The sequence below is a fragment of the Ranitomeya variabilis genome, chromosome 2 (genome assembly GCF_051348905.1).
Source record: "Ranitomeya variabilis isolate aRanVar5 chromosome 2, aRanVar5.hap1, whole genome shotgun sequence".
Taxonomy (NCBI): Eukaryota; Metazoa; Chordata; class Amphibia; order Anura; family Dendrobatidae; genus Ranitomeya; species Ranitomeya variabilis.
In genome coordinates, this window is record NC_135233.1 from 349,488,136 (window position 1) to 349,503,680 (window position 15,545).

General features: G+C 42.7%; 1 protein-coding gene across 1 annotated transcript in view; it reads right to left on the bottom strand.

Moving 5' to 3' along the window:
• Positions 1-12,142: 12,142 nt before the first annotated feature.
• Positions 12,143-15,545, bottom strand: part of PPP1R14A (protein phosphatase 1 regulatory inhibitor subunit 14A) — a 60,847-nt gene continuing 57,444 nt past the window's right edge. Inside the window, exon 4 of the mRNA XM_077285524.1 lies at positions 12,143-15,207. Coding sequence (XP_077141639.1) covers positions 15,097-15,207 — 111 coding nt within the window. The 3' untranslated portion in view covers positions 12,143-15,096. The remainder of the gene's footprint in view (positions 15,208-15,545) is intronic.

Genomic DNA, 15,545 nt, shown 5'->3' on the forward strand with positions numbered 1-15,545 from the left:
TGTGACATCACCTATTGTGAATGGTGGAACCTGTGTTATCTATTGTATATAGAAGTGTTATCAGTCATTGTACAGGAGGGGTATGAGAAGGTGAGCTGTGACATCACCTATAGTGAATGGTGGATCCTGTGTTATCTACTGTATATAGAGGTGTTATCAGTCATTGTACAGGAGGAGGAGGTGAGCTGTGATATCACCTATAGTGAATGGTGGATCCTGTGTTATCTACTCTATATAGAGGTGTTATCACTCATTGTACAGGAGGAGGAGAGGTGAGCCATGACATCACCTATTGTGAATGGTGGATCCTGTGTTATCTACTGTATATAGAGGTGTTATCAGTTATTGTACAGGAGGAGGAGGTGAGCTGTGACATCACCTATTGTGAATGGTGGATCCTGTGTTATCTACTGTGTATAGAAGTGTTATCAGTCATTGTGCAGGGGGGGAGGAGAAGGTGAGCTGTGACATCACCTATTGTGAATGGTCGAACCTGTGTTATCTATTGTATATAGAAGTGTTATCAGTCATTGTACAGGAGGGGTAGGAGAAGGTGAGCTGTGACATCACCTATAGTGAATGGTGGATCCTGTGTTATCTACTGTATATAGAGGTGTTATCAGTCATTGTACAGGAGGAGGAGGTGAGCTGTGACATCACTTATTGTGAATGGTGGATCCTGTGGTATCTATTGTATATAGAAGTGTTATCAGTCATTGTACAGGAGGAGGAGGAGGAGGTGAGCTGTGACATCACCTACTGTGAATGGTGGATCCTGTGTTATCTATTGTATATAGAGGTGTTATCAGTCACTGTACAGGAGGAGGAGGTGAGCTGTGATATCACCTATAGTGAATGGTGAATCCTGTGTTATCTACTGTATATAGAAGTGTTAACAGGCATTGTACAGGAGGAGGAGGTGAGCTGTGACACCACCTATTGTGAATGGTGGATCCTGTGTTATCTACTCTATATAGAGCTGTTATCAGTCATTGTACAGGAGGAGGAGAGGTGAGCCGTGACATCACCTATTGTGAATGGTGGATCCTGTGTTATCTACTGTATATAGAGGTGTTATCTGTCATTGTACAGGAGGAGGAGGAGGAGGTGAGCTGTGACATCACCTATTGTGAATGGTGGATCCTGTGTTATCTACTGTATATAGAGGTGTTATCAGGCATTGTACAGGAGGAGGAGGTGAGCTGTGACACCACCTACTGTGAATGGTGGATCCTCTGTTATCTATTGTATATAGAGGTGTTATCAGTCACTGTACAGGAGGAGGAGGTGAGCTGTGACATCACCTATTGTGAATGGTGGATCCTGTGTTATCTATTGTATATAGAAGTGTTATCAGTCATTGTACAGGAGGAGGAGGAGGAGGAGGTGAGCTGTGACATCACCTACTGTGAATGGTGGATTCTCTGTTATCTATTGTATATAGAGGTGTTATCAGTCACTGTACAGGAGGAGGAGGTGAGCTGTGATATCACCTATAGTGAATGGTGGATCCTGTGTTATCTACTGTATATAGAAGTGTTAACAGGCATTGTACAGGAGGAGGAGGTGAGCTGTGACACCACCTATTGTGAATAGTGGATCCTGTGTTATCTACTGTATATAGAAGTGTTATCAGGCATTGTACAGGAGGAGGAAGTGAGCTGTGACATCACCTATTTTGAATGGTGGATCCCGTGTTATCTGTTGTGAACTCTATTTTTGGGCTCCCTCTAGTGGTCACAAGCGGTACTGTGTAGTGTTGTCTTTCTGCAGGTTGCAGCATCAGCTGGTTCGTTATCCTTGGTTGGTTTCCTATTTAGCTCACCTGGAGACTCAGTTCCTTGCCTGCTATCAATGTATTCAGTGCTCTTCAGATTCCTTGTGTCTACCTTGCTCCCAGTCTCTCCAAGACAAGCTAAGTTTTTGTTTGATCATTTTTTGATTATCAGTGTTCATTATGTTTTTAGTCCAGCTCGCTAAAATGTGATTTAATCGCTTGCTGGTTGCTCTAGGGGACTGAGGTTCTCCCCCCACACCGTTAGTTGGTGTGGGGGTTCTTGAAATCTCAGAGTGGATATTTTGTAAGGGTTTTTTACTGACCGCAGAGATTCCCTTTTCTATTTTCTGCTATCTAGTATTAGTGGGCCTCATTTGCTGAATCTGCTTTCACCCCTGTGTATGTGCCTTCCTCTTACCTCACCGTTATTATCTGTTGGGGGCTTCTATATCTTTGGGGATTATTTCTCTGGAGGCAAGAGAGGTCTTTTCTTTCTCTCTAGGGGTAGTTAGTTCCTCAGGCTGGCTCGAGACGTCTAGGATTTTTAGGCACGTTCACCGGCTACTTCTAGTGTGTTTGGATAGGTTCAGATTTGCGGTCAGTCCAGTTTGCCACCTCCCTAGAGCTTGTCCTATGTTTGTTACTTAGCTGGAGTAATTTGTGATCCTCAACCACTAAGGATCATAACAGTTATCAGCTGTATATAGAGGTGTTGTCAGTCATTGTACAGGAGGAGGAGGTGAGCTGTGATATCACCTATTGTGAATGGTGGATCCTGTGTTATCTACTGTATATAGAGGTGTTATTAGTCATTGTACAGGAGGAGGAGGTGAGCTGTGACATCACCTATTGTGAATGGTGGATCCTGTGTCATCTATTGTATATAGAAGTGTTATCAGTCATTGTACAGGAGGAGGAGGAGGAGGTGAGCTGTGACATCACCTATTGTGAATGGTGGATCCTGTGTTATCTACTGTATATAGAGGTGTTATCAGGCATTGTACAGGAGGAGGAGGTGAGCTGTGACATCACCTATTGTGAATGGTGGATCCTGTGTTATCTATTGTATATAGAAGTGTTATCAGTCATTGTACAGGAGGAGGAGGAGGAGGTGAGCTGTGACATCACCTATTGTGAATGGTGGATCCTGTGTTATCTACTGTATATAGAGGTGTTATCAGTCACTGTACAGGAGGAGGAGGTGAGCTGTGACATCACCTATTGTGAATGGTGGATCCTGTGTTATCTATTGTATATAGAAGTGTTATCAGTCATTGTACAGGAGGAGGAGGTGAGCTGTGACATCACCTACTGTGAATGGTGGATCCTGTGTTATCTATTGTATATCGAGGTGTTATCAGTCACTGTACAGGAGGAGGAGGTGAGCTGTGATATCACCTATAGTGAATGGTGGATCCTGTGTTATCTACTGTATATAGAAGTGTTAACAGGCATTGTACAGGAGGAGGAGGTGAGCTGTGACACCACCTATTGTGAATGGTGGATCCTGTGTTATCTACTCTATATAGAGGTGTTATCAGTCATTGTACAGGAGGAGGAAGAGGAGGTGAGCTGTGACATCACCTATTGTGAATGGTGGATCCTGTGTTATCTACTGTATATAGAGGTGTTATCAGGCATTGTACAGGAGGAGGAGGTGAGCTGTGACACCACCTACTGTGAATGGTGGATCCTGTGTTATCTATTGTATATAGAGGTGTTATCAGTCACTGTACAGGAGGAGGAGGTGAGCTGTGACATCACCTATTGTGAATGGTGGATCCTGTGTTATCTATTGTATATAGAAGTGTTATCAGTCATTGTACAGGAGGAGGAGGAGGTGAGCTGTGACATCACCTACTGTGAATGGTGGATCCTGTGTTATCTATTGTATATCGAGGTGTTATCAGTCACTGTACAGGAGGAGGAGGTGAGCTGTGATATCACCTATAGTGAATGGTGGATCCTGTGTTATCTACTGTATATAGAAGTGTTAACAGGCATTGTACAGGAGGAGGAGGTGAGCTGTGACACCACCTATTGTGAATGGTGGATCCTGTGTTATCTACTCTATATAGAGGTGTTATCAGTCATTGTACAGGAGGAGGAGAGGTGAGCCGTGACATCACCTATTGTGAATGGTGGATCCTGTGTTATCTACTGTATATAGAGGTGTTATCTGTCATTGTACAGGAGGAGGAGGGGAAATCTGTGACATCACCTACAGTGCCTACAAGTAGTATCCAACCCCCTGCAGATTTAGCAGGTTTACACATTTGGAATTAACTTGGCATTGTGACATTTGGACTGTAGATCAGCCTGGAAGTGTGAAATGCACTGCAGCAAAAAAGAATGTTATTTCTTTGTTTGTTTGTCTTTTAAATTGGGAAAAGTATTTTCAGAGGGTCATTTATTATTCAACCCCTCAACCCACCAGAATTCTGTTTGGTTCCCCTAAAGTATTAAGAAGTAGTTCAGGCACAAAGAACAATGAGCTTCACATGTTTGGATTAATTATCTCTTTTTCCAGCCTTTTCTGACTATTTAAGACCCTCCCCAAACTTGTGAACAGCACTCATACATGGTCAACATGGGAAAGACAAAGGAGCATTCCAAGGCCATCAGAGACAAGATCGTGGAGGGTCACAAGGCTGGCAAGGGGCACAAACCCTTTCCAAGGAGTTGGGCCTACCTGTCTCCACTGTTGGGAGCATCATCAGGAAGTGGAAGGCTTATGGAACTACTGTTAGCCTTCCACGGCCTGGACAGCCTTTGAAAGTTTCCTCCCGTGCCGAGGCCAGGCTTGTCCGAAGAGTCAAGGCTAACCCAAGGACAACAAGGAAGGAGCTCCGGGAAGATCTCATGGCAGTGGGGACATTGGTTTCAGTCAATACCATAAGTAACGTACTCCACCGCAATGGTCTCCGTTCCAGACGAGCCCGTAAGGTACCTTTACTTTCAAAGCATCATGTCAAGGCTCGTCTACAGTTTGCTCATGATCACTTGGAGGACTCTGAGACTGACTGGTTCAAGGTTCTCTGGTCTGATGAGACCAAGATCGAGATCTTTGGTGCCAACCACACATGTGACGTTTGGAGACTGGATGGCACTGCATACGACCCCAAGAATACCATCCCTACAGTCAAGCATGGTGGTGGCAGCATCATGCTGTGGGGCTGTTTCTCAGCCAAGGGGCCTGGCCATCTGGTCTGCATCCATGGGAAGATGGATAGCACGGCCTACCTGGAGATTTTGGCCAAGAACCTCCGCTCCTCCATCAAGAATCTTAAGATGGGTCGTCATTTCATCTTCCAACAAGACAACGACCCAAAGCACACAGCCAAGAAAACCAAGGCCTGGTTCAAGAGGCAAAAAATCAAGGTGTTGCAGTGGCCTAGTCAGTCTCCTGACCTTAACCCAATTGAAAACTTGTGGAAGGAGCTCAAGATTAAAGTCCACATGAGACACCCAAAGAACCTAGATAATTTGGAGAAGATCTGCATGGAGGAGTGGGCCAAGATAACTCCAGAGACCTGTGCCGGCCTGATCAGGTCTTATAAAAGACGATTATTAGCGGTAATTGCAAACAAAGGTTATTTCACAAAATATTAAACCTAGGGGTTGAATAATAATTGACCCACACTTTTATGTTTAAAATTTATAAAAATTTAACTGAGCAACAAAACTTTTTGGTTTGTAAGATTTATGCATCTGTTAATAAATCCTGCTCTTGTTTGAAGTTTGAAGGCTCTAACTTATTTGCATCTTATTAAACCTGCTAAATCTGCAGGGGGTTGAATACTACTTGTAGGCACTGTATTGTGAATGGTGGATCCTGTGTTATCTACTGTATATAGAGGTGTTATCAGTTATTGTACAGGAGGAGGAGGTGAGCTGTGACATCACCTATTGTGAATGATGTATCCTGTGTTATCTACTGTGTATAGAAGTGTTATCAGTCATTGTACAGGAGGGGGAGGAGAAGGTGAGCTGTGACATCACCTATTGTGAATGGTGGAACCTGTGTTATTTATTGTATATAGAAGTGTTATCAGTCATTGTACAGGAGGGGTAGGAGAAGGTGAGCTGTGACATCACCTATAGTGAATGGTGGATCCTGTGTTATCTACTGTATATAGAGGTGTTATCAGTCATTGTACAGGAGGAGGAGGTGAGCTGTGACATCACCTATAGTGAATGGTGGATCCTGTGTTACCTATTGTATTTAGAGGTGTTATCAGTCATTGTACAGGAGGAGGAGGAGGTGAGCTGTGACATCACCTATTGTGAATGGTGGATCCTGTGTTATCTACTGTATATAGAGGTGTTATCATGCATTGTACAGGAGGAGGTGAGCTGTGACACCACCTACTGTGAATGGTGGATCCTGTGTTATCTATTGTATATAGAGGTGTTATCAGTCACTGTACAGGAGGAGGAGGTGAGCTGTGATATCACCTATTGTGAATGGTGGATCCTGTGTTATCTACTGTATATAGAAGTGTTATCAGGCATTGTACAGGAGGAGGAGGTGAGCTGTGACACCACCTATTGTGAATGGTGGATCCTGTGTTATCTACTGTATATAGAGGTGTTATCAGTCATTGTACAGGAGGAGGAGGGGTGAGCCGTGACATCACCTATTGTGAATGGTGGATCCTGTGTTATCTACTGTATATAGAGGTGTTATCTGTCATTGTACAGGAGGAGGAGGGGTGATCTGTGACATCACCTATTGTGAATGGTGGATCCTGTGTTATCTACTGTATATAGAGGTGTTATCAGTCATTGTAAAGGAGGAGGAGGGGTGAGCTGTGACATCACCTATTGTGATTGGTGAATCCTGTGTTATCTACTGTATATAGAGGTGTTATCAGTCATTGTACAGGAGAAGGAGGTGAGCTGTGACATCACCTATTGTGAATGATGGATCCTGTGTTATCTACTGTATATAGAAGTGTTATCAGTCATTGAACAGGAGGGGGAGGAGAGGGTGAGCTGTAACATCACCTATTGTGAATGGTGGATCCTGTGTTATCTATTGTATATAGAAGTGTTATCAGTCATTGTACAGGAGGGGTAGGAGAAGGTGAGCTGTGACATCACCTATAGTGAATGGTGGATCCTGTGTTGTCTACTGTATATAGAGGTGTTATCAGTCATTGTACAGGAGGAGGTGAGCTGTGACATCACCTATAGTGAATGGTGGATCCTGTGTTACCTACTGTATATAGAGGTGTTATCAGTCATTGTACAGGAGGAGGAGGAGGTGAGCTGTGACATCACCTATTGTGAATGGTGGATCCTGTGTTATCTACTGTATATAGAGGTGTTATCAGTCACTGTACAAGAGGAGGAGGTGAGCTGTGACATCACCTATTGTGAATGGTGGATCCTGTGTTATCTACTGTATATAGAGGTGTTATCAGTCATTGTACAGGAGGAGGAGGTGAGCTGTGACATCACCTATTGTGAATGGTGGATCCTGTGTTATCTACTGTATGTAGAGGTGTTATCAGTCATTGTACAGGAGGACGAGGTGAGCTGTGACATCACCTATTGTGAATGATGGATCCTGTGTTATGTACTGTATATAGAAGTGTTATCAGTCATTGTACAGGAAGGGGAGGAGAAGGTGAGATGTGACATCACCTATTGTGAATGGTGGATCCTGTGTTATCTATTGTATATAGAACTGTTATCAGTCATTGTACAGGAGGGGTAGGAGGATTTGACATTAAAAAAAACAAACCTAATTTAAATAATAGGTCATTTTCTCTTTTTGATAAATGAGCTGTGTATCACTCTGTAGAATTGAAGTCTCATCTTTCTGCTTACTTACTTAGTCTTACACTTTCTGGCGGAAGTTCCGATCCTACATTCATGTCATGTCATTGCCAAATATGGTCACCTCTGTGGAGCCATCTACAGGATCATTAATTACAAGCCAATCCCCAGGGCTAATCACCGCCATAAATCTCTAAGTAATCTATCTGATCCTCACTGAAAAGAGAGGATACCCCTCAGTGGAATGGAAGAAACTTAGGAAAGTTATCCATTAAGTTCTTTGTAAATACATAACTAATGACTGAATGTCAGAGTCTGGTGGTTGCGCTTCTGTCCGTCTGCCTTTTTTTTATACCTGTATGCGGTAAAATCTTTTTCTCCCCCTAGTGGTTGATGAAGGCAATAAAAATTTCACCATTTAATCAATTAAAGGATTTGGACACATATTTCTTTTAATTAATTGCATTTACTTTAAGCTGAAACTTTTTTTTTTTTGCAATTGCATTTCATTAAAAATGTTGCATGGTTTTCCTTCTATAGCCCGTGTCATATAAATTTCAGGCTGCATAATGAGTTCATTGAAAATCCACCAGTGAGTGCATTCTGACGGAAGAGTTTACAACACTTAGCTTACTTTTTCCGAACTTTTATAACCACAAAGCTGAGCTCAACTTTTATTTGGCCATAAATGAGCTAAAGAAGCTTAAAAGAATGAGGACAAGTGTTATAAACTCTCTGAGCTCGCTGACGGATTCTCAGTTGACCCATACTGAAGTCAGCAGAATAGTAGAGACTCATATAATGCAGAGGCTATAAAAGGTGTAAATGTTTTAGTGGAACCAAATTTCAAAAAAGATTTTCAGCCAAATATACACTGTGTTCCAAATTATTATGCAAATTGAATTTAAGTGTCAGAAAGATTTAATTGTTTTGTTTTTCAAATAAACTTGTGGATGGTATTGTATCTCAGGGCTCAATGGATCACTGAAATCAATCTTAAACACGTGATAATTAGCTTTCCAGGTGATTCTAATTAAAGGAAAACTACTTAAAAATGATGTTCCACATTATTAAGCAGGCCACAGATTCCAAGCAATATGGGAAATAAAAAGGATCTCTCTGCTGCTGAAAAGTGTTAAATAGTGCAATGCCTTGGACAAGGTATGAAAACATTAGATATTTCACGAAAACTTAAGAGTCATCATCATACTGTGAAGAGATTTGTGACTGAAATAGAGCACAGACAGTTCATGCAGATAAAGGCATAATGAGGAAGGTTTCTGCCAGACAAATTGATTGGATTAAGAGAGCAGCTGCCAAAATACCATTACAAAGCAGCAAACAGTTATTTGAAGCTGCTGGTGCCTCTGGAGTCCCTGGAACCTCAAGGTTTAGGATCCTTCAAAGGCTTACTGTGATGCATAAACCTACTATTCGGCCACCCCTAAATAGTGTTCACAAGCAGAAATGGTTGCAGTGGGCCAAGACATACATGAAGACTAATTTTCAAACAGTCTTGTTTACTGATGAGTGTCGAGCAACCCTGGATGGTCCAGATGGATGGAGTAGTGGATGGTTGGTGGATGGCCACCATGTCCCAACAAGGCTGCGACGTCAGCAAGGAGGTGGAGGAGTCATGTTTTGGGTCGGAATCATGGGGAACCAGCTGGTAGAGCCCTTTGAGGTTCCTGAAGGTGTGAAAATGAGCTCTGAAAAGTATATAGAGTTTCTGACTGACAACTTTCTTCCATGGTATAAAAAGCAGAAATGTGCCTTCAGTAGCAAAATCATCTTCATGCATGACAATTCACCATCTCATGCTGCAAAGAATACCTCTGAGTCATTGGCTGCTATGGGCATAAAAGGAGATAAACTCATGGTGTGGCCACCATCTTCCCCTGACCTCAACCCTATAGAGAACCTTTGGAGTATCATCAAGCAAGAGATCTATGAGGGTGGGAGGCAGTTCACATCAAAACATCAGCTCTGGGAGGCTATTCTGACTTCATGCTAAGAAATACAAGCAGACACTCTCCAAAAACTCACAAGTTCAATGGATGCAAGAATTGTGAAGGTGATATCAAAGAAGGGGTCCTATGTTAACATGTAACTTGGCCTGTTGGGATATTTTGGAGCTAAATAGCTTTTTTATTCAGTGAATGCGACCTCCTAATGGATCGCCCCCCCCCCCCACCCAGAGTAGGGCAATGGGGTACTCGTCACCGGGTCCTTCGGTTCAGGGGATGTCACGGTGGCCCTTTGAGGGACGTCCAATAAAGAAAGGAGTTTTTATGGTTTTGGGAAAGGTCTTTAAAGGGGTAGTTCGTGCCGCCACCTGTGGTATTCGGTCAGGGTGACCGACGCTGCTTGGGGGTTCGCTGGGATGATGTTATGGCAGCTAGATGGTATACCTTCCCACAGGTGAAGTGTATCCCCAGGGCTTCCCAGAAGTGTAGATCGTGGATGGTGGATGGTGTAAGGCGCAGTGAATAACGAGGACACAAGGTTGCAGTCTCTTTACCTTTACTGAAGGCTTCGGTGTCCACAGTCCAGAGCACCAGATCACAGGGTAGGCAGAGTCCGGCCGGTCTGAAGGCACATCCAGAGTCCCCTTGTCCAGGTGGAATTTAATAGCCTTCCTATGCGCACAGTAACACAGTAGGTCCCTACTTGCATAAGCTCTAATAAGGTCCTCACTGTTATTACTCCTCTCACTGTTCCCAGTGGTCGGATAGAACAAAACACGTATGACTGGTGGCCTGAGGCTTTGTATAGGGACCCTAGAGACGCCCCAGCCACCGTGTCTCCTGTGTATAAAGGTCGGGCAGCCAACGTAGAATTAACTGTCCTGCCAGTCTCTGAAGTAAAGCATAGAGCTCCTTACTCCCTCGGTATTCTGGCCACCGGTATTCCTGCGCTTCAGAAGGAGGCAGCCTCCCACAGGACAGAACTCCTTCTGATTTTCCTCTCCTTTTGCTATGACTTCGTTTCTCACTCACTGCAATACACTTCTCTTCAATGTCTCTTTCTTTGGATGCTGCCGCACGTGGGGCAGGCACAGCTCCGTGGACCCTTGTCCTCCTCAGACCGCAGTCTGGATCTGACTGGAACTCGCTCCAGCCAGCTCAGTCTGGAGACCTCTCTGTCTCGGTCCCCAGCCAGGAACTCTCTAACTTTCCCTCCAACTACCAGTTTTACCTAACTGTGAAGAGTGGCCTAGTAGATAGAACCTTTGCTCCCCCTTGTGGCTGGAGTGTGAAGTGTGTTGTGTGTGGTTGTGATACCTGGACAGAAGATCTCCTTTATTGCCTCCAGACGTAACATCACTCCCCCTGGTGGAAAAATAACATTACTGCAACGACCAGGACTCTGGGGCGCTGCACTAATGCTGCAAATTCCACAAATAAGCATTTTCAGTTCTTTAAAACATATCAAATGTTTAATAATAATAATTTGGAACAGTGCATTGTGAGTTTTTATTCATTTTGGAGATTATACTGTTATCATTGGGAGGTTTCTTCAATAAAATTCGAAGTATACTCTAACGGGCGATGACTTTTATTAGACTAACTGTCATTTGCACTGACCATTTAGGAAAATCCGAGAAAAATGTCATTTGCATAATGATTTGGAACATGGTGTATATGTACTTAAGTGAGAAAAAACCTTAAAGGTGTCCATATCCTTTAACAATTACCACGTTACCATCTATCTACCCACGACTACCTTCGTAAGTCCATTATCAAATTTATCAGTGATCGACAGACAGGTCTAAATTCTTTTAGTTATAATTTTTACAATTTTTGTAAACTGGTTTCTTATTTATTTCTATGTCATGTAGTTAATACCTGCAGGTAGGATCTGAAAAATGCCAGATATTACCTATTTTTGAAGCACAAATGATGCGCATTAAAGGGGTATTCTCAAGTTTGAAAGTTATCCCCTATCCGTGGTATAAGGAATAACTTTCCGACTGCTGAGGGTCCGACCGCTCTAGCCCCCACTGATCTCAAGACTGGAGAACTTCAGATTGGTGGTTGATCTTGTGCACTGACGCTCCATTCATTTCCATTGAGACCTCCGGAGATAGCCGAGTGCTGCCGTTGACTGTTCTTCCGCACTCCCAGTAGAATGAATGTGTATGATAGATCTCACAAAATGAACAGTGCACGCTGTAAGGGAGCGCATAGGAGGGTGACCGTAAGTATGTGATTTGCATACATGCTATTACATGCAGACTAGTCGTGCACAGCCTCGCCCTGAGCAAAACCGGGCATGTCTAGTCGGAATGTGGCTAGTAGTAAGCAAGTCGCATATTTGTTGTTACATTATTGCCTGTTCCTGGTGCTGGAGAATCCTGACAGCATGAAGTGCGCACAATGTGAGGATTCATAAGTCGGCAGACTTGAACCTCCAAGCTTAGACAACCCCTTTAAGGCTATATGGAGAAAATATAGAAACATTTTGAGTTCAGCCATGCTGCTCACATACACAGATTATCATCCGCTGCGTACTGACAATTTTGGCATCATCTTAATGTAAACCGTTCAAGATTTCCATTACAGCAGACCATGAACATAAAGTAAAGCATTTTATTAACATTGAATAAACGGCACGGCATCCATGTAAATGCTTATATTAAAAGGATAACAAACGTGTATAAATAGGCTTATGCATGCTCCAATATTACATCAGGTTACTAGCCAGCAGTAGAAATTGTGTGAGCTGAAAAATGGGTCAAAGAGTTTAGAACCTACCAGATTCTGGAAAATTTACTGGGTTCTATTGAAATATACAAGGAGTGCTACTATATGCACTTAAAGGAGTGTAGAAAACCCAGGGTTCCCTTTTTTAAGAATTACATCTCTTAGAGTGGAAAGTGGCTAAAAGAGCCTCTCTCATGTGGAGGACCCAAAAGTGTAATACCTTATTCTACCTGTGGTGGCACTGTAGGGGAATTCAGCACTTGCTTTCATGTTCCCATACATTCTATACATGACCTTCCCAGATACAACCACCCAAACAGCTGGTGATCAGCTTTATAATCAGGATTCATTCTTACTAATGTGCACCTATGACCTTGGCTGGTGGTCTCTGGTTGATATTCAGGATTGTTATTACAATTTATTGATCTTTGGGTCTTTTTCTTTATAAAAAACCCTGTTTTTTCTCTCTACAAAATTGTTAATATTTTGTCCTAAAGTCATAGCAATCGGTTCCCTCTATTCAAACATCTATAAAACGGGTTCAGTCCAAATTCTTAAGACAATTTTATAAATATTTTAAAAACCTGTTAAACAGTCACAAAAATTTCAATTAAAAAAAGCAAGTGTGTTATCTGCTGCCTATCAGTATACCTGATGGCTCCTCCAATGGTGTGCAGAAGAATATTATGGCCTCAGGCCCCCATACACAATATTATGGACTCAGGCCCCCATACACTTTAGATAGCTGTCAGCCAAACGATTGTTCGACCATTATCTATCTTCCCCATGCACAGGAACGTTGGACTTGGCCGAGCACGCCAGTGTTCGCTATAAGAGAGCCTCCACCAGACTCAACTGTCCTCCACCTCAAGACTCCTCTGGCGACAACTTATCTTCTGAAGGACAAAAGAATTAACCACTGGATTTCCAACAGGTCGGATCGTCTCTCCTCCAACATCATCTGTCGGGGAAGAGCCAGGATGTCATATACATTAGACTGTAGGCCAATCCCACCGATGATGGAGGGTTCGGTTAGCTTTAGTCTAATTTTTATGGTGGCCTTTGGACTATGTTCACACAGTCTGCAGTGCGTGATCAAGCATACGTGCCATTAAAACTCCCAACTTATATGTCAAATTCAACCATGGGGCCTACAATGGTGGTTAGAAAATTGTCTCTTTGGGCATCATCAAGCTTGCATTTGACAGTACGCCTCTTTTCACTGTATAGATGCTCACAATTGAATGCACTTTTCTATACAGAAGCTATCCAAAAAAAGAAAAGTGTATACCATGTAGTATAACAAATTTTTTTTAACATGGATTACCATAGAAGACATGGAATGCTTAAGAGGAAATGTCACTTGCTCAAAAAAATGAGTTCAACTTGTAGTAATCTCGGAGTTCCAACGATTCTGCTGCTTTTTTCCGTTTTGCGCTGCGTTGCTCCATTTCAGAGATATTCACATTTGTTGCTTTTGAAGCGCAGTATGTGAAATCCCTGCTTGTAGTTCAACTGGGCGTTCCTTTTGAGTCATCTTTGAGGACGTGTGCTTTCATCCAAACCACAACAATAAAAGCTCGGCAGCATCTGAGAATGCGAGAGCTGTAAATAACAGCAAGTGAGAGGGAGGGGTGAAAGAGCATGGAAAGGAAGGTCTGTGAAGAAACTCCCAGTTGAACTACAAGCAGAGATATCACATACTGCGCCCCAGAGGAAGCAAATGTGAATATCTCTGCAATGGAGCGACGCAGCGCAAAACGGAAAAGAGCAGCAGAATCAGGGAAGCTCAGGCATTTTTACAAGGCATTTGCCTCAATATTTTTAGCAAGTATGAGTAGAGCTTTAAATGCAAGTAGCCTGAGCGAGCGAGACACACAAGGGAAACGTTGGCCAAACCACCAGTAATGGTAGAAGTGACCTATGGTCTCATGTGTTAAAGCCAATTATTCCTCCCTCCATAGTAAAATATGGATGTTTACGGTTGAGTCGGCATTAGAAGCTGTCTGCCGAATAACAGTTTGGCTGGCAACTATCTCAAGTGTACGGCTACCTTTCCAAATTACCATGATTGCTGAAGATGAGAAGCATGCGTTAGGACCTCTATGACATGTCCCTGTAGCACAACACAACACCCATTAAATAGTTTCCCAGTTGTGGTGGCAACAGAGATACCTTGCTGATGGGCCAAGATGGATCACCTGAGCGGTTCAAGAAAAGCATTTGTGGGCCAAGCTCAGTCAGTTTTTAGGGCTGCACCAACTAGCATAGCGCTAATTAGGTAGCTAAAAACTGTCCTAAAATAATGAGTCTGGTGATCATGCGCCAGAACTTATGTACAAGAAATGCATTGCAACTTTTTTGAATGTTTTTGAAAAAGGAAACTACCATCTTGAGACATGATTAATGTCCCCAGACATCTTGTGAAGCCTTCTGCACAGTCTATAAAGAGAAGTAACACTTGAGAATATATTGAACACTTCACACATGATACGTATATGAACAGTTTCCATTCATGATCAGAATGATGGTTTCTAAATAGCAAAATTTTGTAATAGGCATACTGCGCCTTCTGGGACAATGGCTAATGTAGAAGAAGATGGTGTTCTGGCATCGTATCGTAGGCGTCAGGTCTGTGACATGGTGCTTTTTTGGAATAATGAGTGGTGAAGATGTGTGACACACCAATGTGGACCTATCACCAGGTGCCTCCTGATTAGCGCTTTCATAGTCATTTTGTCTTTTCATCCATCCAGCCTGAACTTGTTGGGTTTTCTTGTGCTTGTTGACCTCCTTCCCTCTCTATAGGTCGGGAATATTTGCTGGTCATGCATGTTCCATAATCTCCTCTTCATTGCTGATCTCCAGACCGTTCTTCCTTATGAGAGTTTGGTTCTGAAGTCCCTTTAACTTGAACAGAATATCTCGAATAAATGCCTACAAAACAGCGAACAAGATTTATGTTTATGATCAGCAAGTCAGAGGTATATCTTATAGTAAACAATTTCATAGAGGAACCAATTAACCCCCTTAGGATGTAGCTGCTTGGGCCTTTTTTACAGCCATAAGTAGGTTTTGGTGAGATGAGTTATATTTTTATTGGTACGATTTGGGGTGCATGAAGTATACACATATCTATCTATCATCTATCTATCGTATCTATCTATCTAAATTTACAAAAGAAAGAGATGGTTAAAGGGAAGAGTCAACACATTTATACACATAAGAAAGTCAGAGGTGCCACCGAAATCTGACGATTTTGCCAACTTTTCTCC